The sequence below is a fragment of the Chanodichthys erythropterus genome, chromosome 5 (assembly GCF_024489055.1).
Source record: "Chanodichthys erythropterus isolate Z2021 chromosome 5, ASM2448905v1, whole genome shotgun sequence".
NCBI classification, from domain to species: Eukaryota; Metazoa; Chordata; class Actinopteri; order Cypriniformes; family Xenocyprididae; genus Chanodichthys; species Chanodichthys erythropterus.
The window spans coordinates 13,563,753-13,581,793 of NC_090225.1; the positions used below are offsets into that span (position 1 = coordinate 13,563,753).

At 36.9% G+C, this 18,041-nt stretch overlaps 1 protein-coding gene across 1 annotated transcript in view; it reads left to right on the forward strand.

Annotated features, from left to right (window-relative positions):
- Positions 1-18,041, forward strand: part of LOC137020024 (pro-neuregulin-3, membrane-bound isoform) — a 372,413-nt gene that overhangs the window by 331,047 nt on the left and 23,325 nt on the right. Inside the window, exon 4 of the mRNA XM_067385207.1 lies at positions 9,327-9,353. Within this exon, the coding sequence (XP_067241308.1) occupies positions 9,327-9,353 (27 nt within the window). The remainder of the gene's footprint in view (positions 1-9,326; positions 9,354-18,041) is intronic.

The window sequence follows — 18,041 nt, forward strand, 5'->3', positions numbered from 1 at the left end:
GTGAAAGCTCACATGCACATATGCATCCAAAACTCATCCAGGCATTCACTCTGATGTTGTTGGTGTAAGTAAATGGGGTTCAGCTGGTCGTTTGTAGCCTCAGGCTCTCTATGGCTAGAGAGTTTATGGTCTCTTGTGGGTTCATCTACATCTTTCTTTTCAGATCAGGAGTGAAGAAATGCATTTAGTTTTGTTTTAAAGGTTCTGCAGCTGAAACAGTCTGTCTTAATAGGTAAAGCATTAACATTTAAGTAGCAATGAACATCGCTCAGTCAGGTCTCATTAAGTCTCATTGAGTTGTATTGCTCAAAGATAAGATTAGATTCCAACACAACCATTGCATAAATCATACTTAAATTAAATCCAAGAAATGGTTATTTTGTGTTTTATAGATTCAGAGCTATAATTCATGACTTAGGGTGCACTGGGAGTCAACCTAGACAGAGGGCTGCCTCAGCTATTCTAAAAACTATTCAGTATCTTGACTCAGTGAATGATAACATATAGCAAACATGGCTACTTATCTTTGTGCTCATTGGTATGACAGTTTGTAAAGGTAAAACACAAAGGCAACCACAAATTGGTTGTTGTCCATTACTTCTTCATGAGTGATTTGTTTTTTTACAGGATGTTTATAATTGGACATGCATAAATAAGTTTTTTTTTTTTTTTTTTTTACATCCGTTCCACATACCATTTAACATTTTTGAGGTTGGTAAAAAAAAGCTGAATTTTCAGCAGCCATTACTCCAGTTCTCAGTGTCACATGATCGTTCGTAATAACATTTCTTATTATCATCATTGTTAAAAAATTCATCATTGTTTTTTGTGGAACTCTTTGATCAATAGAAAGTTCAACATTTACTTTAAACAGATTAAAAAAAAAAAAAAAAAAAAAAAAACAATGCAAAAAATATGTACTGTCACTTTAATCATTTTAAAGCATCCTTTGCTGAATAAAAGTATTGATTTCTTTAAAAAATGGTAGTGTACATATTGCAAAATTGTAAACATTTATTTTAAACATTCTAATATTTTTATGCATTTTATTTTAATATTTTAAATTAATACTCTGTCAGAATTTACTCACCCTCATGTCATTCAAAACCAATATGACATTTTAAAGAATGTTTATAACCAAACAGTTCTGGTAACAATTCACCCAAAAAAAAAAAAAAAAAAGAATATCTTCTTTTATGTTCAACAAAAGAAAAAGGTATTTTTGGGTAAATATCCATTTAATATCTTTTTGCACTTTTCACCACTGAACAAAATCCATAAAGTGATTTGAGTTGTATTTTTTTCCCTGGTTGTAAATCTTAGTACTTAATTCATAATCGTATTATGGCATTAAGATTATTATTATCATTAGTACAAAAACAAAATTGGTCTATTCAGTTGGAAATGTCAAAAATTTAGCAGTGAAGTACAAAGATCACATAGATCCAACCAGCCCTCTCATTCACCCATAACACGGAACAGAATGTGTATTACAGGATCTTCTAGTTGGAGCTTAGGGAGTTTGCTGCCATCTGGCTGATGAAACCTTCCATTCTACATCACTTCACCAGGGAATGACAGTGGAGAAAAGCAGAACACTTCCAACAGAACATCAGAGGAAATGCAGTGATATTCGCTATCCTTCTTGCTTTCCTGATTTGTATGTTACTTACAGAACAATCTTCCTTTCTCATCCTATGATCTCATTCGATCCTTCCTTTGTGCTTTGCATCTTCTCATTGTACGCTCGTTGTGTGTGAATGTCTAAAATTGCTGTCAATATCAGTGCAGGCAGTTTAGAAAAGAGTGGAGAAAAACGTTACCTTTCTATTCACAGTTTCTGTGCTGTGTGATACAAGCTAGTGAACATGTTATAGCTCAGACTGGAAGATAAGATGCTTTCTCACATGACCCCTGTGAGGTGAGAGGGTTTTTTGATATGCTAAGACCAGCATGGCTAGTGTCTAACATGTTTCACTAGTCTCTTTTTTTCTTTGAGCACACACACTGAAACTTTTAATGAGCGCGCAAGCATTTGTGCTGCACAGGTGATATTGAAGATAATGAAAGGAACAACACCCCACTCAGATATAAAACTATATTTGTAATTCTTCTTTTTCATTCTGTTTTATTAAAGTAACTTCTGTTCAAGTTCTGTCGATTTTCTGTTAGATTTTGAATCGGCTCACAGGCTTAAGTGGTCTGAGCAGCTGTACGCTTAAAATTAAAGGTTACAATTAGAACTGAAAAAGCATTTTACAGACTGACAACATGTCTGTACTGGATGTGATTGGTGCATCATGATGTGTTAAATTAAATCACTCCCATTGTGTTTACACTTGAAGCACCCATTGCTGTATTTCTCTTTTTGATTGGCCACTTTATTTTTCCCGTTCGTTCAAAAGTTTGAGTCTATTGTGCTCACAAAGGCTGCATTTATTTGATCACAAATACAGTAAAAACAGTAATATTGTAATATTAACAGTAACAGTAATATTATTACAATTCAATATAACAGTTTTCTATTATAAAATGACATTTAGACTTCAGCATCATATGATCTTTTTAGAAATGATAACATTCTGAGATGATGCGCAGCTTTGATGCTATATCAAGACACTCTGATGCAGTCAGCGGTTGCTTTCTGTGATTCATGTCATGCCGTAGGAGAACTATTTACACATTCACATTTTTATTATTTACTGTAGTTCTTTGGGAAACCATTTATGTGCTGTTGATTTAAAGAACCCAGAAACCAAAACACTGTTCAGAGAAGCTTATAGCAAACTCAAGTCTTTGCTGACAGTTAAAAAAGGTGATCAGTGCAATAGCTGAGGAGACAATATTGGATATCACAGAGTATCTGAAGTAAATAATTTATTCATTGTCATATTCAAGTTTCATCCTTACGGTCTGAAAGTGACAGTGTATAAAATTTGTCTGGGACTGGCAAAATAGAATTCACAGAAAAAAATGGAATCCATCTTATTTCTGACAGGGAGATGTCACTGGAGGTGTGTCTGTCTGCTGACAAAATAAAAAAAAAAAACGAAAGGGAAGAAACGGAACGCCTTCCTACAGCAGTTGAGTGTGAGTGAGTGGAGGGGGGGTGTGTGATTGGAGATGTTAGAAGGACACAGTCAAGAACATGGTTCAAGAACACCATATATGCTTGATGAGAGAAAGTGAGGAGGATGATGACAAGATATCCCTGACCCATCCCCCAGCTCCAAGGCTGATTTTATTTTTTGATGAGATGTCAAGTTCTACATTACAAAGCAAAGATCTTGAAAGGTGTCTTCCTTGAGATAAAACGATACCATCTTGTGATTGGCAATGTCACAACCCTTCAGCCAAACCCCTTATCAGCTCCTGCAGACCTAAATATTGGAGGTCACATTCTCTCTATCTGAAATTGGACTTGATGTGGGCTATCTATTTTTAATTCGAACTCTGTACTTCTATAGCTCTGAGAATACATAAGATTGAAAATTCCAGCCTTAAGTTCAAAAATCTGATCGTTCACATTTTGTATTACTGTAGTACTCAAATTAACAGCTTGATTGTATGACTGGAATTTTCTATTTTGATTATTATAAAATTATTGATAGTTAAATACATAGACTGTAAAAAAGATGGACGACGCGACGACGCTTCCTTCCATTGTAATGAACTGAAGGTAAAACGGACGATGATGGGCGTTGACATGTTGGAACCTGGGCATGCGCAGAAAGACTCGTCAGTGAAACCAGGAGGCGGAGGCGGAGTCGGAGTCGCAGTATCAAACTTCCGCCCAGACATCTGCGTCACCAAGATCAGATCACCTATTTGTTTTATTATCTATTGTTTATTATATTTTTCTTTTCCTCCTCCCTTTTTCATTTGGCTTAAACGATGCTAATTACATCTGGCAATAAGGAATTTACATTTATTTGAATGTTTATTAATGCACATTGTTCAGTTTTAAACTAAATTACTCATAACTAGGTCAAAACAACATATTGTAATTGATGTATTTTAAATAAATAAATTATACACAAATTAAAATTATACTTGTAAAAAAAATTCCGTTTCTAGAGCAATAATATTTTTGAAACCTAGTTGAACTAACTCTACGGCAGATCGATTGCTGTAACGTTAGACAGTGCTCTTTAATTAACTAGAGTAGGATTAGTTTTGTCCTGATAATTATTATTTTATAACCATAAAGATAATTAGTAACTGCCAGATTATGATCACCTGCTTTTTCCGTCATGGCTAACATTGGCCGTGTTATCTTGGCTAATAACATTTAGCTTATAAAGCCCACATTTAACATGACCGAAAAAAACTCAGTGATCTGTCAGATCTGTAGGTCGGTTAGGACAGTTTACTGCTGAACAACAACTTTTGTCAGTGAGAAATAACACAGAAATCGAAAAATAATAGTTATTTATTCATCTTCAATCTCCCCTCAAAGCTCCGACAGTCCTCAGAGAAGCTGTCAATCAACTGTAAATCGTGACGACACGCCCCATTTCTATAGCACCAAATTGCTTGCAAAAATCAAACTGATCACAAAAATGAACTATTGAATATATATCAGCATGATAACAACTACCTTAAATGACCAAAACCATCTTTCGGAAAATTTTATTGTATGTGTAATTAATTTTTTGTTATTTTGACAAGTGCCATTAGTTTGCATTGAGAGGGCGGGTTTATGACTTGTACTGCATCCAGCCACCAGGGGGCGATCAAAGAGCCCGCGGCTTCACTTTTCAGGACGTATGAGACACACCCGGTTAAATATGTAAGCAATGAGGTACTCAAGGCTGTGCTGTATCATGAATTCAACCGTGACTTATTCACGATACAGTACTAGCCTCGAGTACCTTATTGCTTTTATAAAACGGTTACCACGCAATACAAATATTAAAGCCAAAAATATGTATGAATGCAACTTTCATAAGGTAAACTTTCACTAAAGCCTTCCTTCCACCGGAAAAACTAGACCTTGACTGTAATCAGCAACAGAAATTACATTATTACACCATTAGATGGCGGCAAAGACTGTCTTCATGAATGTGTCAGTCAGTAGCAAAGACTTTTACATTGAAAAGACTGTATTGTTGTGAACACGGAACAAGACGCAACTGACAAATGCTTTGACTAGTGTTGTCAGTCACGGGAAAACCCTTTAACTGTTAAAAGGACAGGATAATACATCTGACATTTAAACAGATTTTTTATTATGAACATAGGACTGACCTGAAGGAAAGTGCTAAATCTGAATGCAGGTAATAAACTCGCTCACTTGATCTCTTTCTCACAATACTCTTCTGCATAATACAGTAAGCTTCAATGAACAATATCAATTGAGAACATACCGTTTACGTTGCTAAGACTGGTTGCTAAGAGTGTTGTGTAGTGATACACAGAACCGTTGGGTGAAGTGGTCATAGCCGTGTTTTATCGTGAATAAAATCAGAATCAAGGACAGGAACTAGCCATTTTATAAAACTATTTATACAACAGCTCTTTCTGGTTCTCGAATCTGATTGGCTGATAGCCATGCAATATTTAAGTGAAAACAGCACTCTTATCTTTTCACTGTTTGTATCACTCTGCTTGAAGCAACCGTTATGGCGGCCGAGCAAATCCACTACACTGCTTGTACCACAAACTGTTGTTTAAGAGTTTTTTAGATGAGAATGTAGTTGTTTAGACCTGAAACATGTGACTCATATTTAATCATAGCACCTGTTTTACAATTTGTTTAGACGTTTTCCGAGATGCAAGCTCCAGGCCATCAGCGGCGGGTTCGTGTAATTTGCTGCTGGGTCTTATAGTGGTTAAACATGAGATATAGTTCATTTTGGGTACATAAAACGGGCAATCTTTGGTTTTATTAATCTATTACTTGTTCCAGAGCAAATTGAATTGTGCTATGTTAAATTTGTTCATTTTCTATAGCATAGCATATTGGCTACAACTAGACGCAAAATATCAGAGAAGTCTCTTCTCAGTTCTTCAAAGAACGCACATAGTATTTCTTGAGCAAATAAAACACTGTACATTAGAAACATTAGTTTATTTTATCATTTTAATGTTGCCTGCTCTTTTATAAACATAAAGTCCACTGAATTACAGTTATTTTTATTATGTTTCCGAGGGTTTTAGGCGAATCAATGGCATAGCATACAGGTAATTCTCGTTTTGTTTATGTTTTATGAATTTCATAAGACTGGTTTTCTCTATTAGGGCAAAGCAAACAAACCTGCAGACAACTACAATGGTTGCCAGCCCCCAAAAAAACAGTGTCATAATTCACGGTATTAGACTGGCAGTATAAGTCTTTATTCTTATTTTGTATACCACTAAGCCTCAGGATTTACAAGGCATTACAAGGCTATCGGGTGCAATTACATTTAGAAAAAGCAAGCACAATCACCCATTTCTCCTTGATAGAGAGACAGATACTGCCAAGTTCCAGAAAGAGTGTTTAAACTTCTCCATGGTAGGACAGATAAATACATGAGACAGTCTCATTCAGTAGATTAATGTTTCATCGCTAGCCCTCATGCCAGGTCGACTTCAGGGGACAGTAGGCACAATTTGAGGCACATTTCCTGTGAACCTGTGGCTGAGGCAATTTAAAATGAGTGTTTTTCTCAAGGACGACAAGCGAAGCATCAGTAGCCTTGTCCGTCTTCATCCTTGTCTCGGGGACACAACTGATCTCATCTGAGATACTGAGCAGTATGTAAAATCAGCTATTGAGAACTGTAATATATGAGCCACTTATGGCATGACTCTTTACGTTTACTCAAGTGGCTGGGCATTTATTCTGAGTAGCCAGTAACAGAAGGTGTGCAATTAGGGTGTTTGAGTCCTTGGTCGTTTTGAGGGCAGTTTAGAAGGAGAAAATGTCCCCAAAGGCTCATAGCTTTATACAAGCAGCTCCAGACATGTAGAAGGTCTTATTTTTGGCTCAGTCTGGATGTGTGCGTTTGAATAGGGGAAGTAAATGGGCTTGAAACCCCACAGTCTGCACCTGCCTCACAGTCTGTCTTTGCTCACATTATGACATAAAGGCACAGTCACTGCTATACGCTCCAGCCTTATCGCTCCCTTACTTTTCCCGGATAGGTCAGAATTGTCGGCACGGAGCCAATGATGCAAGAAAGCCCTGTGTTTGTTATGGATGGGAGAGCATCTCAGTTGGACCGCTCACAATGTTATGTTATAGAGACGCCTACAGGTTTATTTCTGTTGTGGATACTGACAGTTTTTGAGGAGATTCTGAAAGAAATGTGATGAGTTTTTTGGCATTCCCAAACACAGAATCCCAAGGGCACCAACACGCATGCATCTTGACTGCAACTAACTTTCCCTTCCAAATTTAACTATGCCATCATTTTCCTGTCAGACTTCTGTTTCAGGTGGGAGGTTTAAAACCTTCACACTTGAAGCAACATTGAAGAGCCTTTTGCAATCATCCCGTCGCAGACAGTCAAATTAGCCCAATCTGATGGCATGCTGAGTAGGAGAAAAGGATGTTATCATAAATAAGAAATGAACTAAAATCTTAGAGCCTGACCAGAAATGGTATCTATATTTGTCTTTGTGTAAGAGCATCGCATCTTATCCTACTGCTGTCAACACATTCACAGATCCACAAGAGATACAGTATTGTACTCTGACTTCATACTGTTTACTCCACTGCATTAAAGAGAGGCAAAAATAAATGGCATGCACTCCTAAATCTGCGACAGAGCATACGTGATGGAGCACAGCTTCTATTCCTTCAGCTCCTGGGAATTCTCTGGCAGAATGAAAATGTATTCCTGAGGTTTGATTTACAGGAGACATTAGAATATGTTATTGGGGCAGAGGCAATAATATCATGAAATCAGTGATCGTACCACTACTTAATATATCAACTAACATCCTAAAAACTTCGAATTCAGTCCCTGATCATTAAGTATTTGTCTTGTTTTCCAGTTAAAAAAAAAAAATCTAAATATCTTAAAAAAGTATTTTGCCTGAAGTAATATTAATAGAAAAAGGGGAAGAAATTGGTATCTACATTTATTTATTTATATTTTTATAAGTAGTAGTAGCACTAGTAGCATAAGTTATTATTGAATTAAGTTAACTTGTGTTATATTTATACTTTAATATTTTGGTTCGATTTACACTTAATCAGTTATAATTTATAATTCATTTAAAAAACAATTTGGTAAGGAAAAAATAGCCTGACTACATCAGACTTCCTACTTCCGCTCAATTTCATTTCGCTTCTGTACTCAGTCTGAGACAGCGTCAGAGCTTTCTGTTTACCACCGGTCTGGAAACAGCCGGGCCAATCAACGAACAGAGGGCGGGCTGAGAGCCGTGACGTAGATGCTAAGCGCCGAGTTTTACATTGTAGGTTAGAGAAATCGAAAACCGAAACGACCGCGGAAATGGGAAACGAGACACGGGATGCAATTCGCTCTGTTATGGAGAACATTCAACTCTTTTTCAAACTGAAGCCAGAACAAGAAGAGTGTTTGATAAACATTTGTTTTATCATGTGTTTACAACAGGTTTACAGTGGAAGTTCAATCATAGATTTGAGTTCGATGCATGATGTCTGTGCTTCGATGCGGCTGTACAGGCACATAACATACGTCATAACTAAACGTATCTGATTGGCTTACGGGTAACCAATGATTTTAAACTTCAGACAAGCGCCCCCTGGCGAGAGAGAAAACACTTCTCTATTATGCCATTCCAGACTCTGTCTACGAAGCAAAGTGAAGTAGCAGAGTCTGGTATTACCAGGCTAAGGAAAAAATATACAAAAACCAAAATATATTTTATAAAAAAAACAATTCTTATCTTGCATAATTTTACTTCTCAAGTAAATTTATATTGTTTTAAAGATAACAAGGAAACAGGGCAAAAATATAAATGAATAAAATAATTTTATTTTGCAGTGCCGGTGTACCTGCTAGTCCTCATTCTGATCCACAGGAAAGAAATGAATATCATGATCATATCATGAACTGCAGATATTGATCCACAATTAGAGATGAAAGCGGTTTATCGTAATGTTTTATCTGCAAATGTTGAAAGAAAAATCTGTGCAACATTTCAACCACAGTGTTGCTTCACATGAATTTTTTCGACCAAGTTGTACACCATCGCAAGGCTCTTTCGTAAATAGTATCCCACTTTAACTATTTGCTATGAGAATAGAATGCAAACAATAAGTGTTTCTTACAACCTGTTTTTCTCTCTCCTCTTTTCCCTCCCTCCTCCTTCACCGCTGCCCTCTTCTATCTTCGCTGGAGCAGTGGATCACTTGGGCATTGAGTTCATGGGTAAGAAAAAGAAAGCGCTTTCTTATTGGCACAGCGATGAATCATGCTTAGAGAGTTTATATGAGCCGAGGTGGCAGTGTATCTGCTTTGTGCAGTCGTGCTTCTCTTTTCATTGCATGTGTTTGAATGTGAACGTTCCTGTTATCTCTTTTGACTGTGCACTGTATGTGGGCTAAAATGCTGTTTTCCCTTCTTGACTCTTCACAACAAACAACTTCTATAAAGATACCCCCAGAGTCATCACAAATGCATCCACATTTGTAGAGATGTAATATTTGAAGCATAAGACTGCTTCATTCACATTTGACAGGACGAGAATTTGCCTGATCTTAAAGTTATTTGAACTACCAAAGCACTTAGTCTAGTGTGTGGTCAGAGATTAGTAACAGAGAGCAAATTATAAATGCACACGGTTGAGATCATAGGTGTCAACCTTTCATTTGCTCTCAAACTAATCTCTCCTCTCCTCCAATCACTCACCCGCATTCCACTGCAGAATTCCAATGCTCTTTGGTCTCCTTGGAAACGGCATTGAAATGTTGAGAGGACAGTGACAGGAGACAGTGAAAGTGAATTCATATTGTTAGCACAGTTTCAGAGGTAACAGTATCAGTGTCTTTACTACATATTCATGTTTAATACAATGTTGTACATTTAATCTCACATATGTAGGCTAAAAGTGGAGTTCTGTAAAATAATATGCAATATTCAATATTTATTTTTTTGTCCAAATACACAGTTATCTGCTTTGCATCACAGAATCTAAACTAATTGCTTCGGATTCTCTATTAGCCCATATTAAGTGATATTAATGTGACATCATCTCGTGCCTTAGAGCGAGAAATGTCTATCAGTATTTTGATTATAGAGCTGTGAAGATTCTCAGAGCTGTAGATCGATGGGTGACCGAGGGTAACAGGCAGATGGATTTTGTTCACGCTGATTTCCAATTTCCATTGTTGAGACCTATAGTATGTCTCCTCCAGAAGGTTCCTGATTGAGAGCAGCCGGCTCTCCGCTTACTTTGATATCTGGATTTTGATTGTTTTTCCTTTTTTTCTTTTTGTCCAACCAAACTCTTCAAGATAGATGCACTCACTTCTGTCAGCACGCTCATATGCAAGTTGGTCAGAGTAACTGATTTCATCAGGTTAATTACTGAGCTGACACTTTCACAGAGCTCAACCAAAGACTTCAGATATACAAAGACCATGCATTCATATTACTATGAATGGGAGAATGTGCAACATGCAATATGGTGGAATAAGTTCCGCCTTCTAAATTATGGTTCAGACTACATAATATCAACCTGATTTTGGCATGATCTGTTTGACGTAGGGTGTGGTGGTGATTCGTAAAGGACAATGGGTGTCGGGACGCAAGAATCGATCATTTAATCTCGTATAGTGTGTCATAGTGGACAACAATTGATGCTGCGTTTGTGACGCTTCACAATGTCACAGCAGAAAGAGTAGCATGTTTAGTTTTTTTTTTCTCCTCCACAACGGGTTCCATCACATCTGTGAAGCACAGAAACTCTTCAGTACACAGCTTTCAAACATGGTAAAACCAAAGAGAGGCAATGGTATTGGTGCTACTAGGTGGAATTATGCAATAAAGGAAAAGTTAAATAAAGGAGCTATGGCAACAATACTCCTGCCTTTATGATGTTTATTCGAGTGACTACCACGACTAGGGTTGGGAATCGTAAGAAATATTCCGGTTCTGCCTAACGATTCCGGTTCCGGTTCCATTAAAATAATTAAACAACTAGTAAAATATGGTAGCAAGGGAAAAATGCACAATACTCGACTCAAACAGTCCTTTTTGTGTTTATTATTCTTTTAAAATTAATTGAACAGACTGCTAATCTCATATTCGCTAACACTTTACAATAAGGTTAATTAGTTAACATAAGTTAACTACATTAACATGAACTAATAATGAACTGCATTTCTACAGCATTTATTAATTTTTATTAATGATAATTTCAACTTTTACTAATACATTATTAAAATCAAGCGTTGAATTATTAGTTAATGCACTCTGAAGTAACATGAACAAACTATGAATGGCTGTATTTTCATTAACTAACATTAACAAAGATTAACAAATACATTAACAAATGTATTGCTCATGGTTAGTTCATAAATGAACCTTGTAAAGTTTTACACATGTAAGATCCAGACAGGTGAAACAATATTTTTGTAAGTTGGATTCAGAAAGACTTGTTTCTGAAAGAATGATTCAGTGATTTTTGTTGCCACCTACTGGCGTAACAATGAAATCAATACAGTCGTCATTTGAAGTCCAGTTAAGCCGAGTTCAGACTGCACGATTTTCAAAGCAGTCGGGTCACTGTTCTTTTCACACTGCATGACTATCTTGGCCAGCATTCAGTCGCTGCTGTGTTCAAACTGCACGATGGATTTCACACTGCATGACTTTACAATAGGAAGAATCGCCGACAACTCTGTCTGGCACGCAAACTACGTTTCACAACCAAACACACGCGAGATGTGACAAGGAAACAACGCGATATCATGCATGCAAGACCGGAGTTATTAGGCTTGTTTGAGATGTGCCTAGCCTCGCCTGAAGTTCAGCCGAGAGTAGGTGGCTGCAGTGAGGGGAGGAGTGAAAAAAGTGCAGGCAAGACGGACAATTCTCCTTTCTCGTAGTGCATCAGACACCTGCGAGATTAAGGCGGATATCGCGGGATTCACACTTGTGCGCTGTGTTGCTGATAAACTGGATGTAAATTACGTTCTGTTGCTTTTATATGAAAACAAACATAATGAACAATACACCCAATGTACTTGATATTTATTTCCATTCGAAGAATGTGTGTATCAGTCAATTTTATTTTAATTAAAGACATGTTTTTATATATTTTTATAAATATGATAACAATCACATAACCCATAGAGAGATCACACTGTCAGAGACTTTTGGAATATTCACACATAATTTATACACATAAAATCATGGTATTAGTGTTTTAAAATCAAACATTTTAAAAGAGATCAATACATCACGGTTGTTTAAACCAATAAGCTTTATCCTGTGTCGTCATCAAGTCGTTTTTTAGTCAGCGCAGTCGGTGGAGAGCAACTGCGCTCGACTGCAGAATCCGACACGTCCGCCTCGCCCTCGCGAGAGGTTTTTGACACATGTCAGCATGACATCAGAGCAAGGCGGACCACCCTCGGACACATTTCTAACCGGCATGCATCTCGCGGTGATCACCGGTGATCGGTTCTGCGCAGAATTTGCTCATCTCAAACAAGCCTATTATTATTATTAAAAACGGTAGCCCGCAAGAAGCTTGCAATACGAATTGCCTGTGCGCTGATTTGCAGCGAAAACAAGAAAAAGAAAAGAACAATATGGAGGAGGAATGGTTGAGGAGACTGTGGATTGTGTGTTCTGCAATGAGAGCTGGAGGTAAATACATAACTTTTCAATGTGCTACTGTTGCAGATGGTCAAGCAAATGTTTGTGCTTTGTTTCTGTTTGATAGAATTGTAATGTTTATGTGAAACGAAGCCATGCTTGCTGATATTGTGGTCTATAACTCCTCCCCGAACTCCCCGCTGCTCTGTATGTTGCTCTCTCATTGGCTGTCGGTCATCGCCAATGTAGTTTTCAGTCAGAACACTTTTCACACAGCAGGATTTTGAATCGCCGACAGGTCCAGATATTTAGCATGCCAAATATCTCACGGGTGTCGGCGACTCGTCGGCGATTCTCTCAGATCGCGTCTTTGCTCATTCACACTGCGTGATTGTCACTCGCGTGAACGAGCACCGATTTGCCTGTGATTTCGGGCATTTGTCGGCGATTTCTCAAAACCTGTCGGCGAGCCAAAATCAGGGCTAAAATCGTGCAGTCTGATTTATTATATTTTGATCTGTAACATCGGCGTTTCTATCTGAATAATAAACTTTTGCATACTTCTGTGATAATTGGAATATTTGTCACACAGAAATAATGATACTGTGTGTTTGAAAAGATTGTGAAGCTGTTTATATCTAACGTTACTCATGACGACTCTGTTTAGATCAACGGCAACGCGAACGCAGATTTGAATGTAGTGATTTTATTTTTGTCATGCATTCATTGCTATTATATTCATGAGGTGAGATGTCTCTATTATAGGATACGCTTCCCGCACTTCGCCCACCCATCACACCAGAACCGTTTTCGGAACCGAAACCTAGAAATCTTGCACGGTTCCGGTTCTTTTCAAAAAACACTACCGGTTCCGGATGAGAACCGGTTCTCGGTTCCCAACCCTAACCACGACTGAGTAAAAAAAGATAAATGCTTGTTAATGATAGCACAGGCGCTTCAGCAACCCGGTGGAATTAGCATTAAGCTAACATACCGCTTCGGTAGTTTGTTTACTTTCTTGTTTCTGGAAGTCAGTCACTAGTTCCGCTTTCTCTGTGACATCACGCACGTCGATAAAAAAGGCATGCGATGATTGGTCGGGAAGCAACTTGTAGTTTGACATGTTCTTGTCCATGACATGGCAAGAATTTAGCATAATCTGACACGTCACTATTGTAATAGACAAAAATAATCATGTAGCCTGAACCCAGCATACAAGAGCCAATCGCGACTGGTAAAGGAAACAAAATGTATGAGACAGTTGTCAAATTTAATTGGTGATTTCAAATATGAAATTTAATTGTAAGCTTGTTGAACATCTTTGGAGAATTTGATGTTTCCCCATTCAAAGATATAGGAGCTGCACTTGCATGACTGCAATAGCTACCCAAGGGGCATTTCAAAGATGGCTGCCGAGTGAAATGACTTGTCTTAAGCCCCGGGTATACTTCAGCCCTCCGCGTTCGTGCACACGTAATTTTCGTCATGCAGAGGGCTCACGGCCGCCCGCACACCCCGTCCACGTGCAGCCCAAATTTCGAGACACCCGCGGACAGTGTGCGTACAACAGCAGGACAGAAGAGTACACTAGGTGGCAATACGCACAGTACTGAGCACAATGTGCAGTCGTCGAAGAAGAGTGTGTAAAGAGCGATTCAAATACAAGACGAGTAAACTCATAAGCATGCCTTCTCCATCGTTTTTGATTCCTGTTCTCTTGGTGTATCTTCTGAACTATGTTGCAATGATGGATACACTATTTTTCTTCTCCGATCCTGGCCAGCGAATGTCCCGCTGATGATAATTGTCTGGTAAAGAGTATAGAAAAAATTGTACTGCGCATGTGTCGAACTCGTCCGTGGTTTAGTATACTTTGAAAGATGCGCGGGCGCTGAAAGTGAAGTATATCCGGGGCTTTAAAAGGACTTTGACTCAACACACTCATCTATCTATCTGTCTATCTATATTTACCTGTCTGTCTGTCTGTCTAGCTGTCTGTGCATCTGCCTGTCTGTCTGTCGAATTCCGAGTCACTGAATGACAAAGGGAGCACTTAGACATCATGGATATGCAGATGTAAGCCACAAAACCACACGTAGTGTATCATTTGTGTCAGGACCTAAGTGTTTTGATTCTGCCATCTTAAAAAAGAAGATTGTAAAGGCTGAGGCGTGCTTTCATGCATTGCTTTATCTCACACAGCTGTAGGACTCAGCGTGACAGCTTGTTTAAGCCTTCGTTTTAGAATTAGTTTTCTGTGATGGTTTGATAGCTGCCATGTGCACACTCAGAGCTCAGAATGATACCTGTAATGATAGTTTCACTTCCTCTTAGCAGCAACGACAAAGAGTGGGCATTAATGAAAGAGAGTAGAGTGATTACTCCTAGCCTTTTTAAGACCTCATACTGAGCTTGGCTTTCCCATTAGTGAGCATGAGGCACATCGGAGAGGACAGAAGTAAAAGTATAGAATAAAATGAGGATCCAGGGATAATTTGAAAAACAAATGTGTTAGGGGGTGAGAATGCACATTTCTAGAATTATTCTAGTTTTGAATTGTTAAAATTATTGCTACAGCCCTGGAAATAAGTCAGAACATGTAAGTTTATATAAAAATCAACATAGAATTGCTGGACATCAAGGATTTGTTAGTAGTACTGATTTTTTTCCTAGCCCTGCACATAGTTTCAGAAAATATATATATATATAATTCTGGCCAATACTTGCTTAAGTTTTAAGTTTTCTTTAAAAATTATTCTAAAAAATAATAATTAAAAAAAAATCCAGACTTTTACCTACTGTCTCAGTGGGCATCCTTATTTTTAATCTCTGAACTCACATATGATATTTTCATTTTGTGAATTTAATAAACTCTGTATGTTTAATTAAGAAACCATGTTGCAATTCAGTCATGTGATGTATACAGATGTATGATCTACAGATCTGCTGCCTCTGGGTCAATTCTATGGGGGAATTCACTAGGAAGCCTAATATCATCATTGGTTTGCCTGTGCTGTCTGAAATGTTTTCGCACCCTTTTCACTAAAGGAATTATTCAAATGAGGTAACGAAAAAAAACACCTACAAAATTTGCTAAATTGTGGAGGATGCATCAGACTACCACTGGCATAGTTTGCTGGGACTGTACAGTATGACTTTTGACCGCCGCGTATCTGGATATATGCCCGGTTATAGCGATCTTCTCCATAATTGTATTAATTAATGCTGCCATGATTACAAGAAAATATATGCAAATGTCTCTTCTAAATAAAATTTACAAAGTTTATGGTAAGATGTTAATTATGCTAGGTGAATACTACGTGTATTCTATAATAAGCCTCATTTGCATAGAAAGGATGTATGTTCTCTCTGAATAGAATAAATAATTCATTTACATTTACAGATTTGCATTCTATGCTGGATTGTGTGTATTTTGTAAAGAAGACACAAGGTTTCAAGCTAAAATGACACAAGTGTTTAGTGAATCTCCCTGGGTCTTTTTTTTAACCCTTACAGTGGCTGACAGTGGATGTTTTTTGTAGTTAAAAATCAGGGGGGGGAAAATAAATCCTGTATATTCTGTAAATGTGATTGAAATCTTAAGTGAAACTCTGTTATTCCAGGTTGACTACAAGCGTTCAAGTTGTGTGTGTGTGTGTGAGGGGTTGAACTCTTTGATGTGTCTTTGAGATGCCTGAAGCGCCACTGAAATGTCAGGTCTCTCAATCGTTATCCAGTTCAATCATGGTTATCAGTCGAGCACTGTTACCTCATGGCACCTCTGCCTGCCAGGGCACTGTGCCCTCCAAAAGTGTACACTTAGGTCACACTTACATGCAAACATGCTTAACTCACAGCTGTGACGTCTGAAAAATACCATACTTCTGTTTACTCTCAGGCCTGACAGGTCAGAAAACACAAAAATAGATGATGTGGCTATATGTAGTGAAGCGTAAAGATAAATAGAATACCAGCAAACAGATGCTGCTACATTGCTGTCACTCAAGGGTGAGACTTCCATATCAAACTAGAACAGTCTAACTGATAATGGAGGGAAATCTGAATTGTTTGAAAAAAAGAACTCATAAAGTGACTTTATATATATATATATATATATATATATATATATATATATATATATATATATATATATATATATATATATATATATATATATATATATATATATATATATATATATATATATATATAATTATTATTATTATTATTATTATTATTATTTTTTTATAAGTCTCTTATACTTTTCAAGGCTATATTTAGATCCTATAGGTATATAGTATATATAGGTATATAGTATATATAGACTATATATATATATATATATATATATATATATATATATATTATTATTATTATTATTATATATATATATATATTTTTTTTATAAGTCTCTTATACTTTTCAAGGCTATATTTAGATCCTTCAGAAATCATTCAAATATGCTGTTTTGCTGCTTAAGAAACATTTCTTATTATTAGCAATGTTGCAAACAGTTGTGCTGCTTAATATTTTTGTGGAAACCATAATATTTAATATTACCACAGTATTTTTCAGGATTCAAAGTTACAAAGGACTACAAATTTCTAAAGAACAACTTTTATGTTTTTTTTGTTGTTGTTGTTTGTTTGTTTTTTGTAGCAATAAGTCGCACAGGTATATTTGTAGAAATACTGTAGCCAAAAATACATTATATCGGTCAAAATGATTGATTTTTTCTTTTATGCCAAAAATCATTAGGAAATTAAGTAAAGATCGTATTCCATGAAGATATTATTGAATTTCATACCATAAATCTATCAAAAAAATTATTTTTGTAAGTAATGAGTTGCTAAGGACTTCATTTGGACAACTTTAATGGCAATTTTCTCCAAATTCAGATTTTTTTGCACTCTCAGATTCCAGAAACAATAGTTGTATCTCAGCCAAATATTGTCTTATCCTAACAAACCATACATCGATCAATACATTACATGTACATTATTTATTCAGCTTTCAGATATGAATTCAAAAAATTGACCCTTATGACTAGTTTTGTGGTCCAGGGTCACATATAATAAATAATATAATATAATATATAAAAATTCAACATTTTCTTCAATTTCACGTTTCTTCGAATGCTCTCACAGATGTACAAATCCTGAAAATGTTTCAAACAAAGTGATGTGCTGATCACTAAAGTATCCAGAGCGCAGTGGGTGTCAGTAGGATGCAAGTGTTACTCTTGGTTATGTTTTCTAGCTGTGGGTGCCTTATTCAATGAGAGGCGAGTGT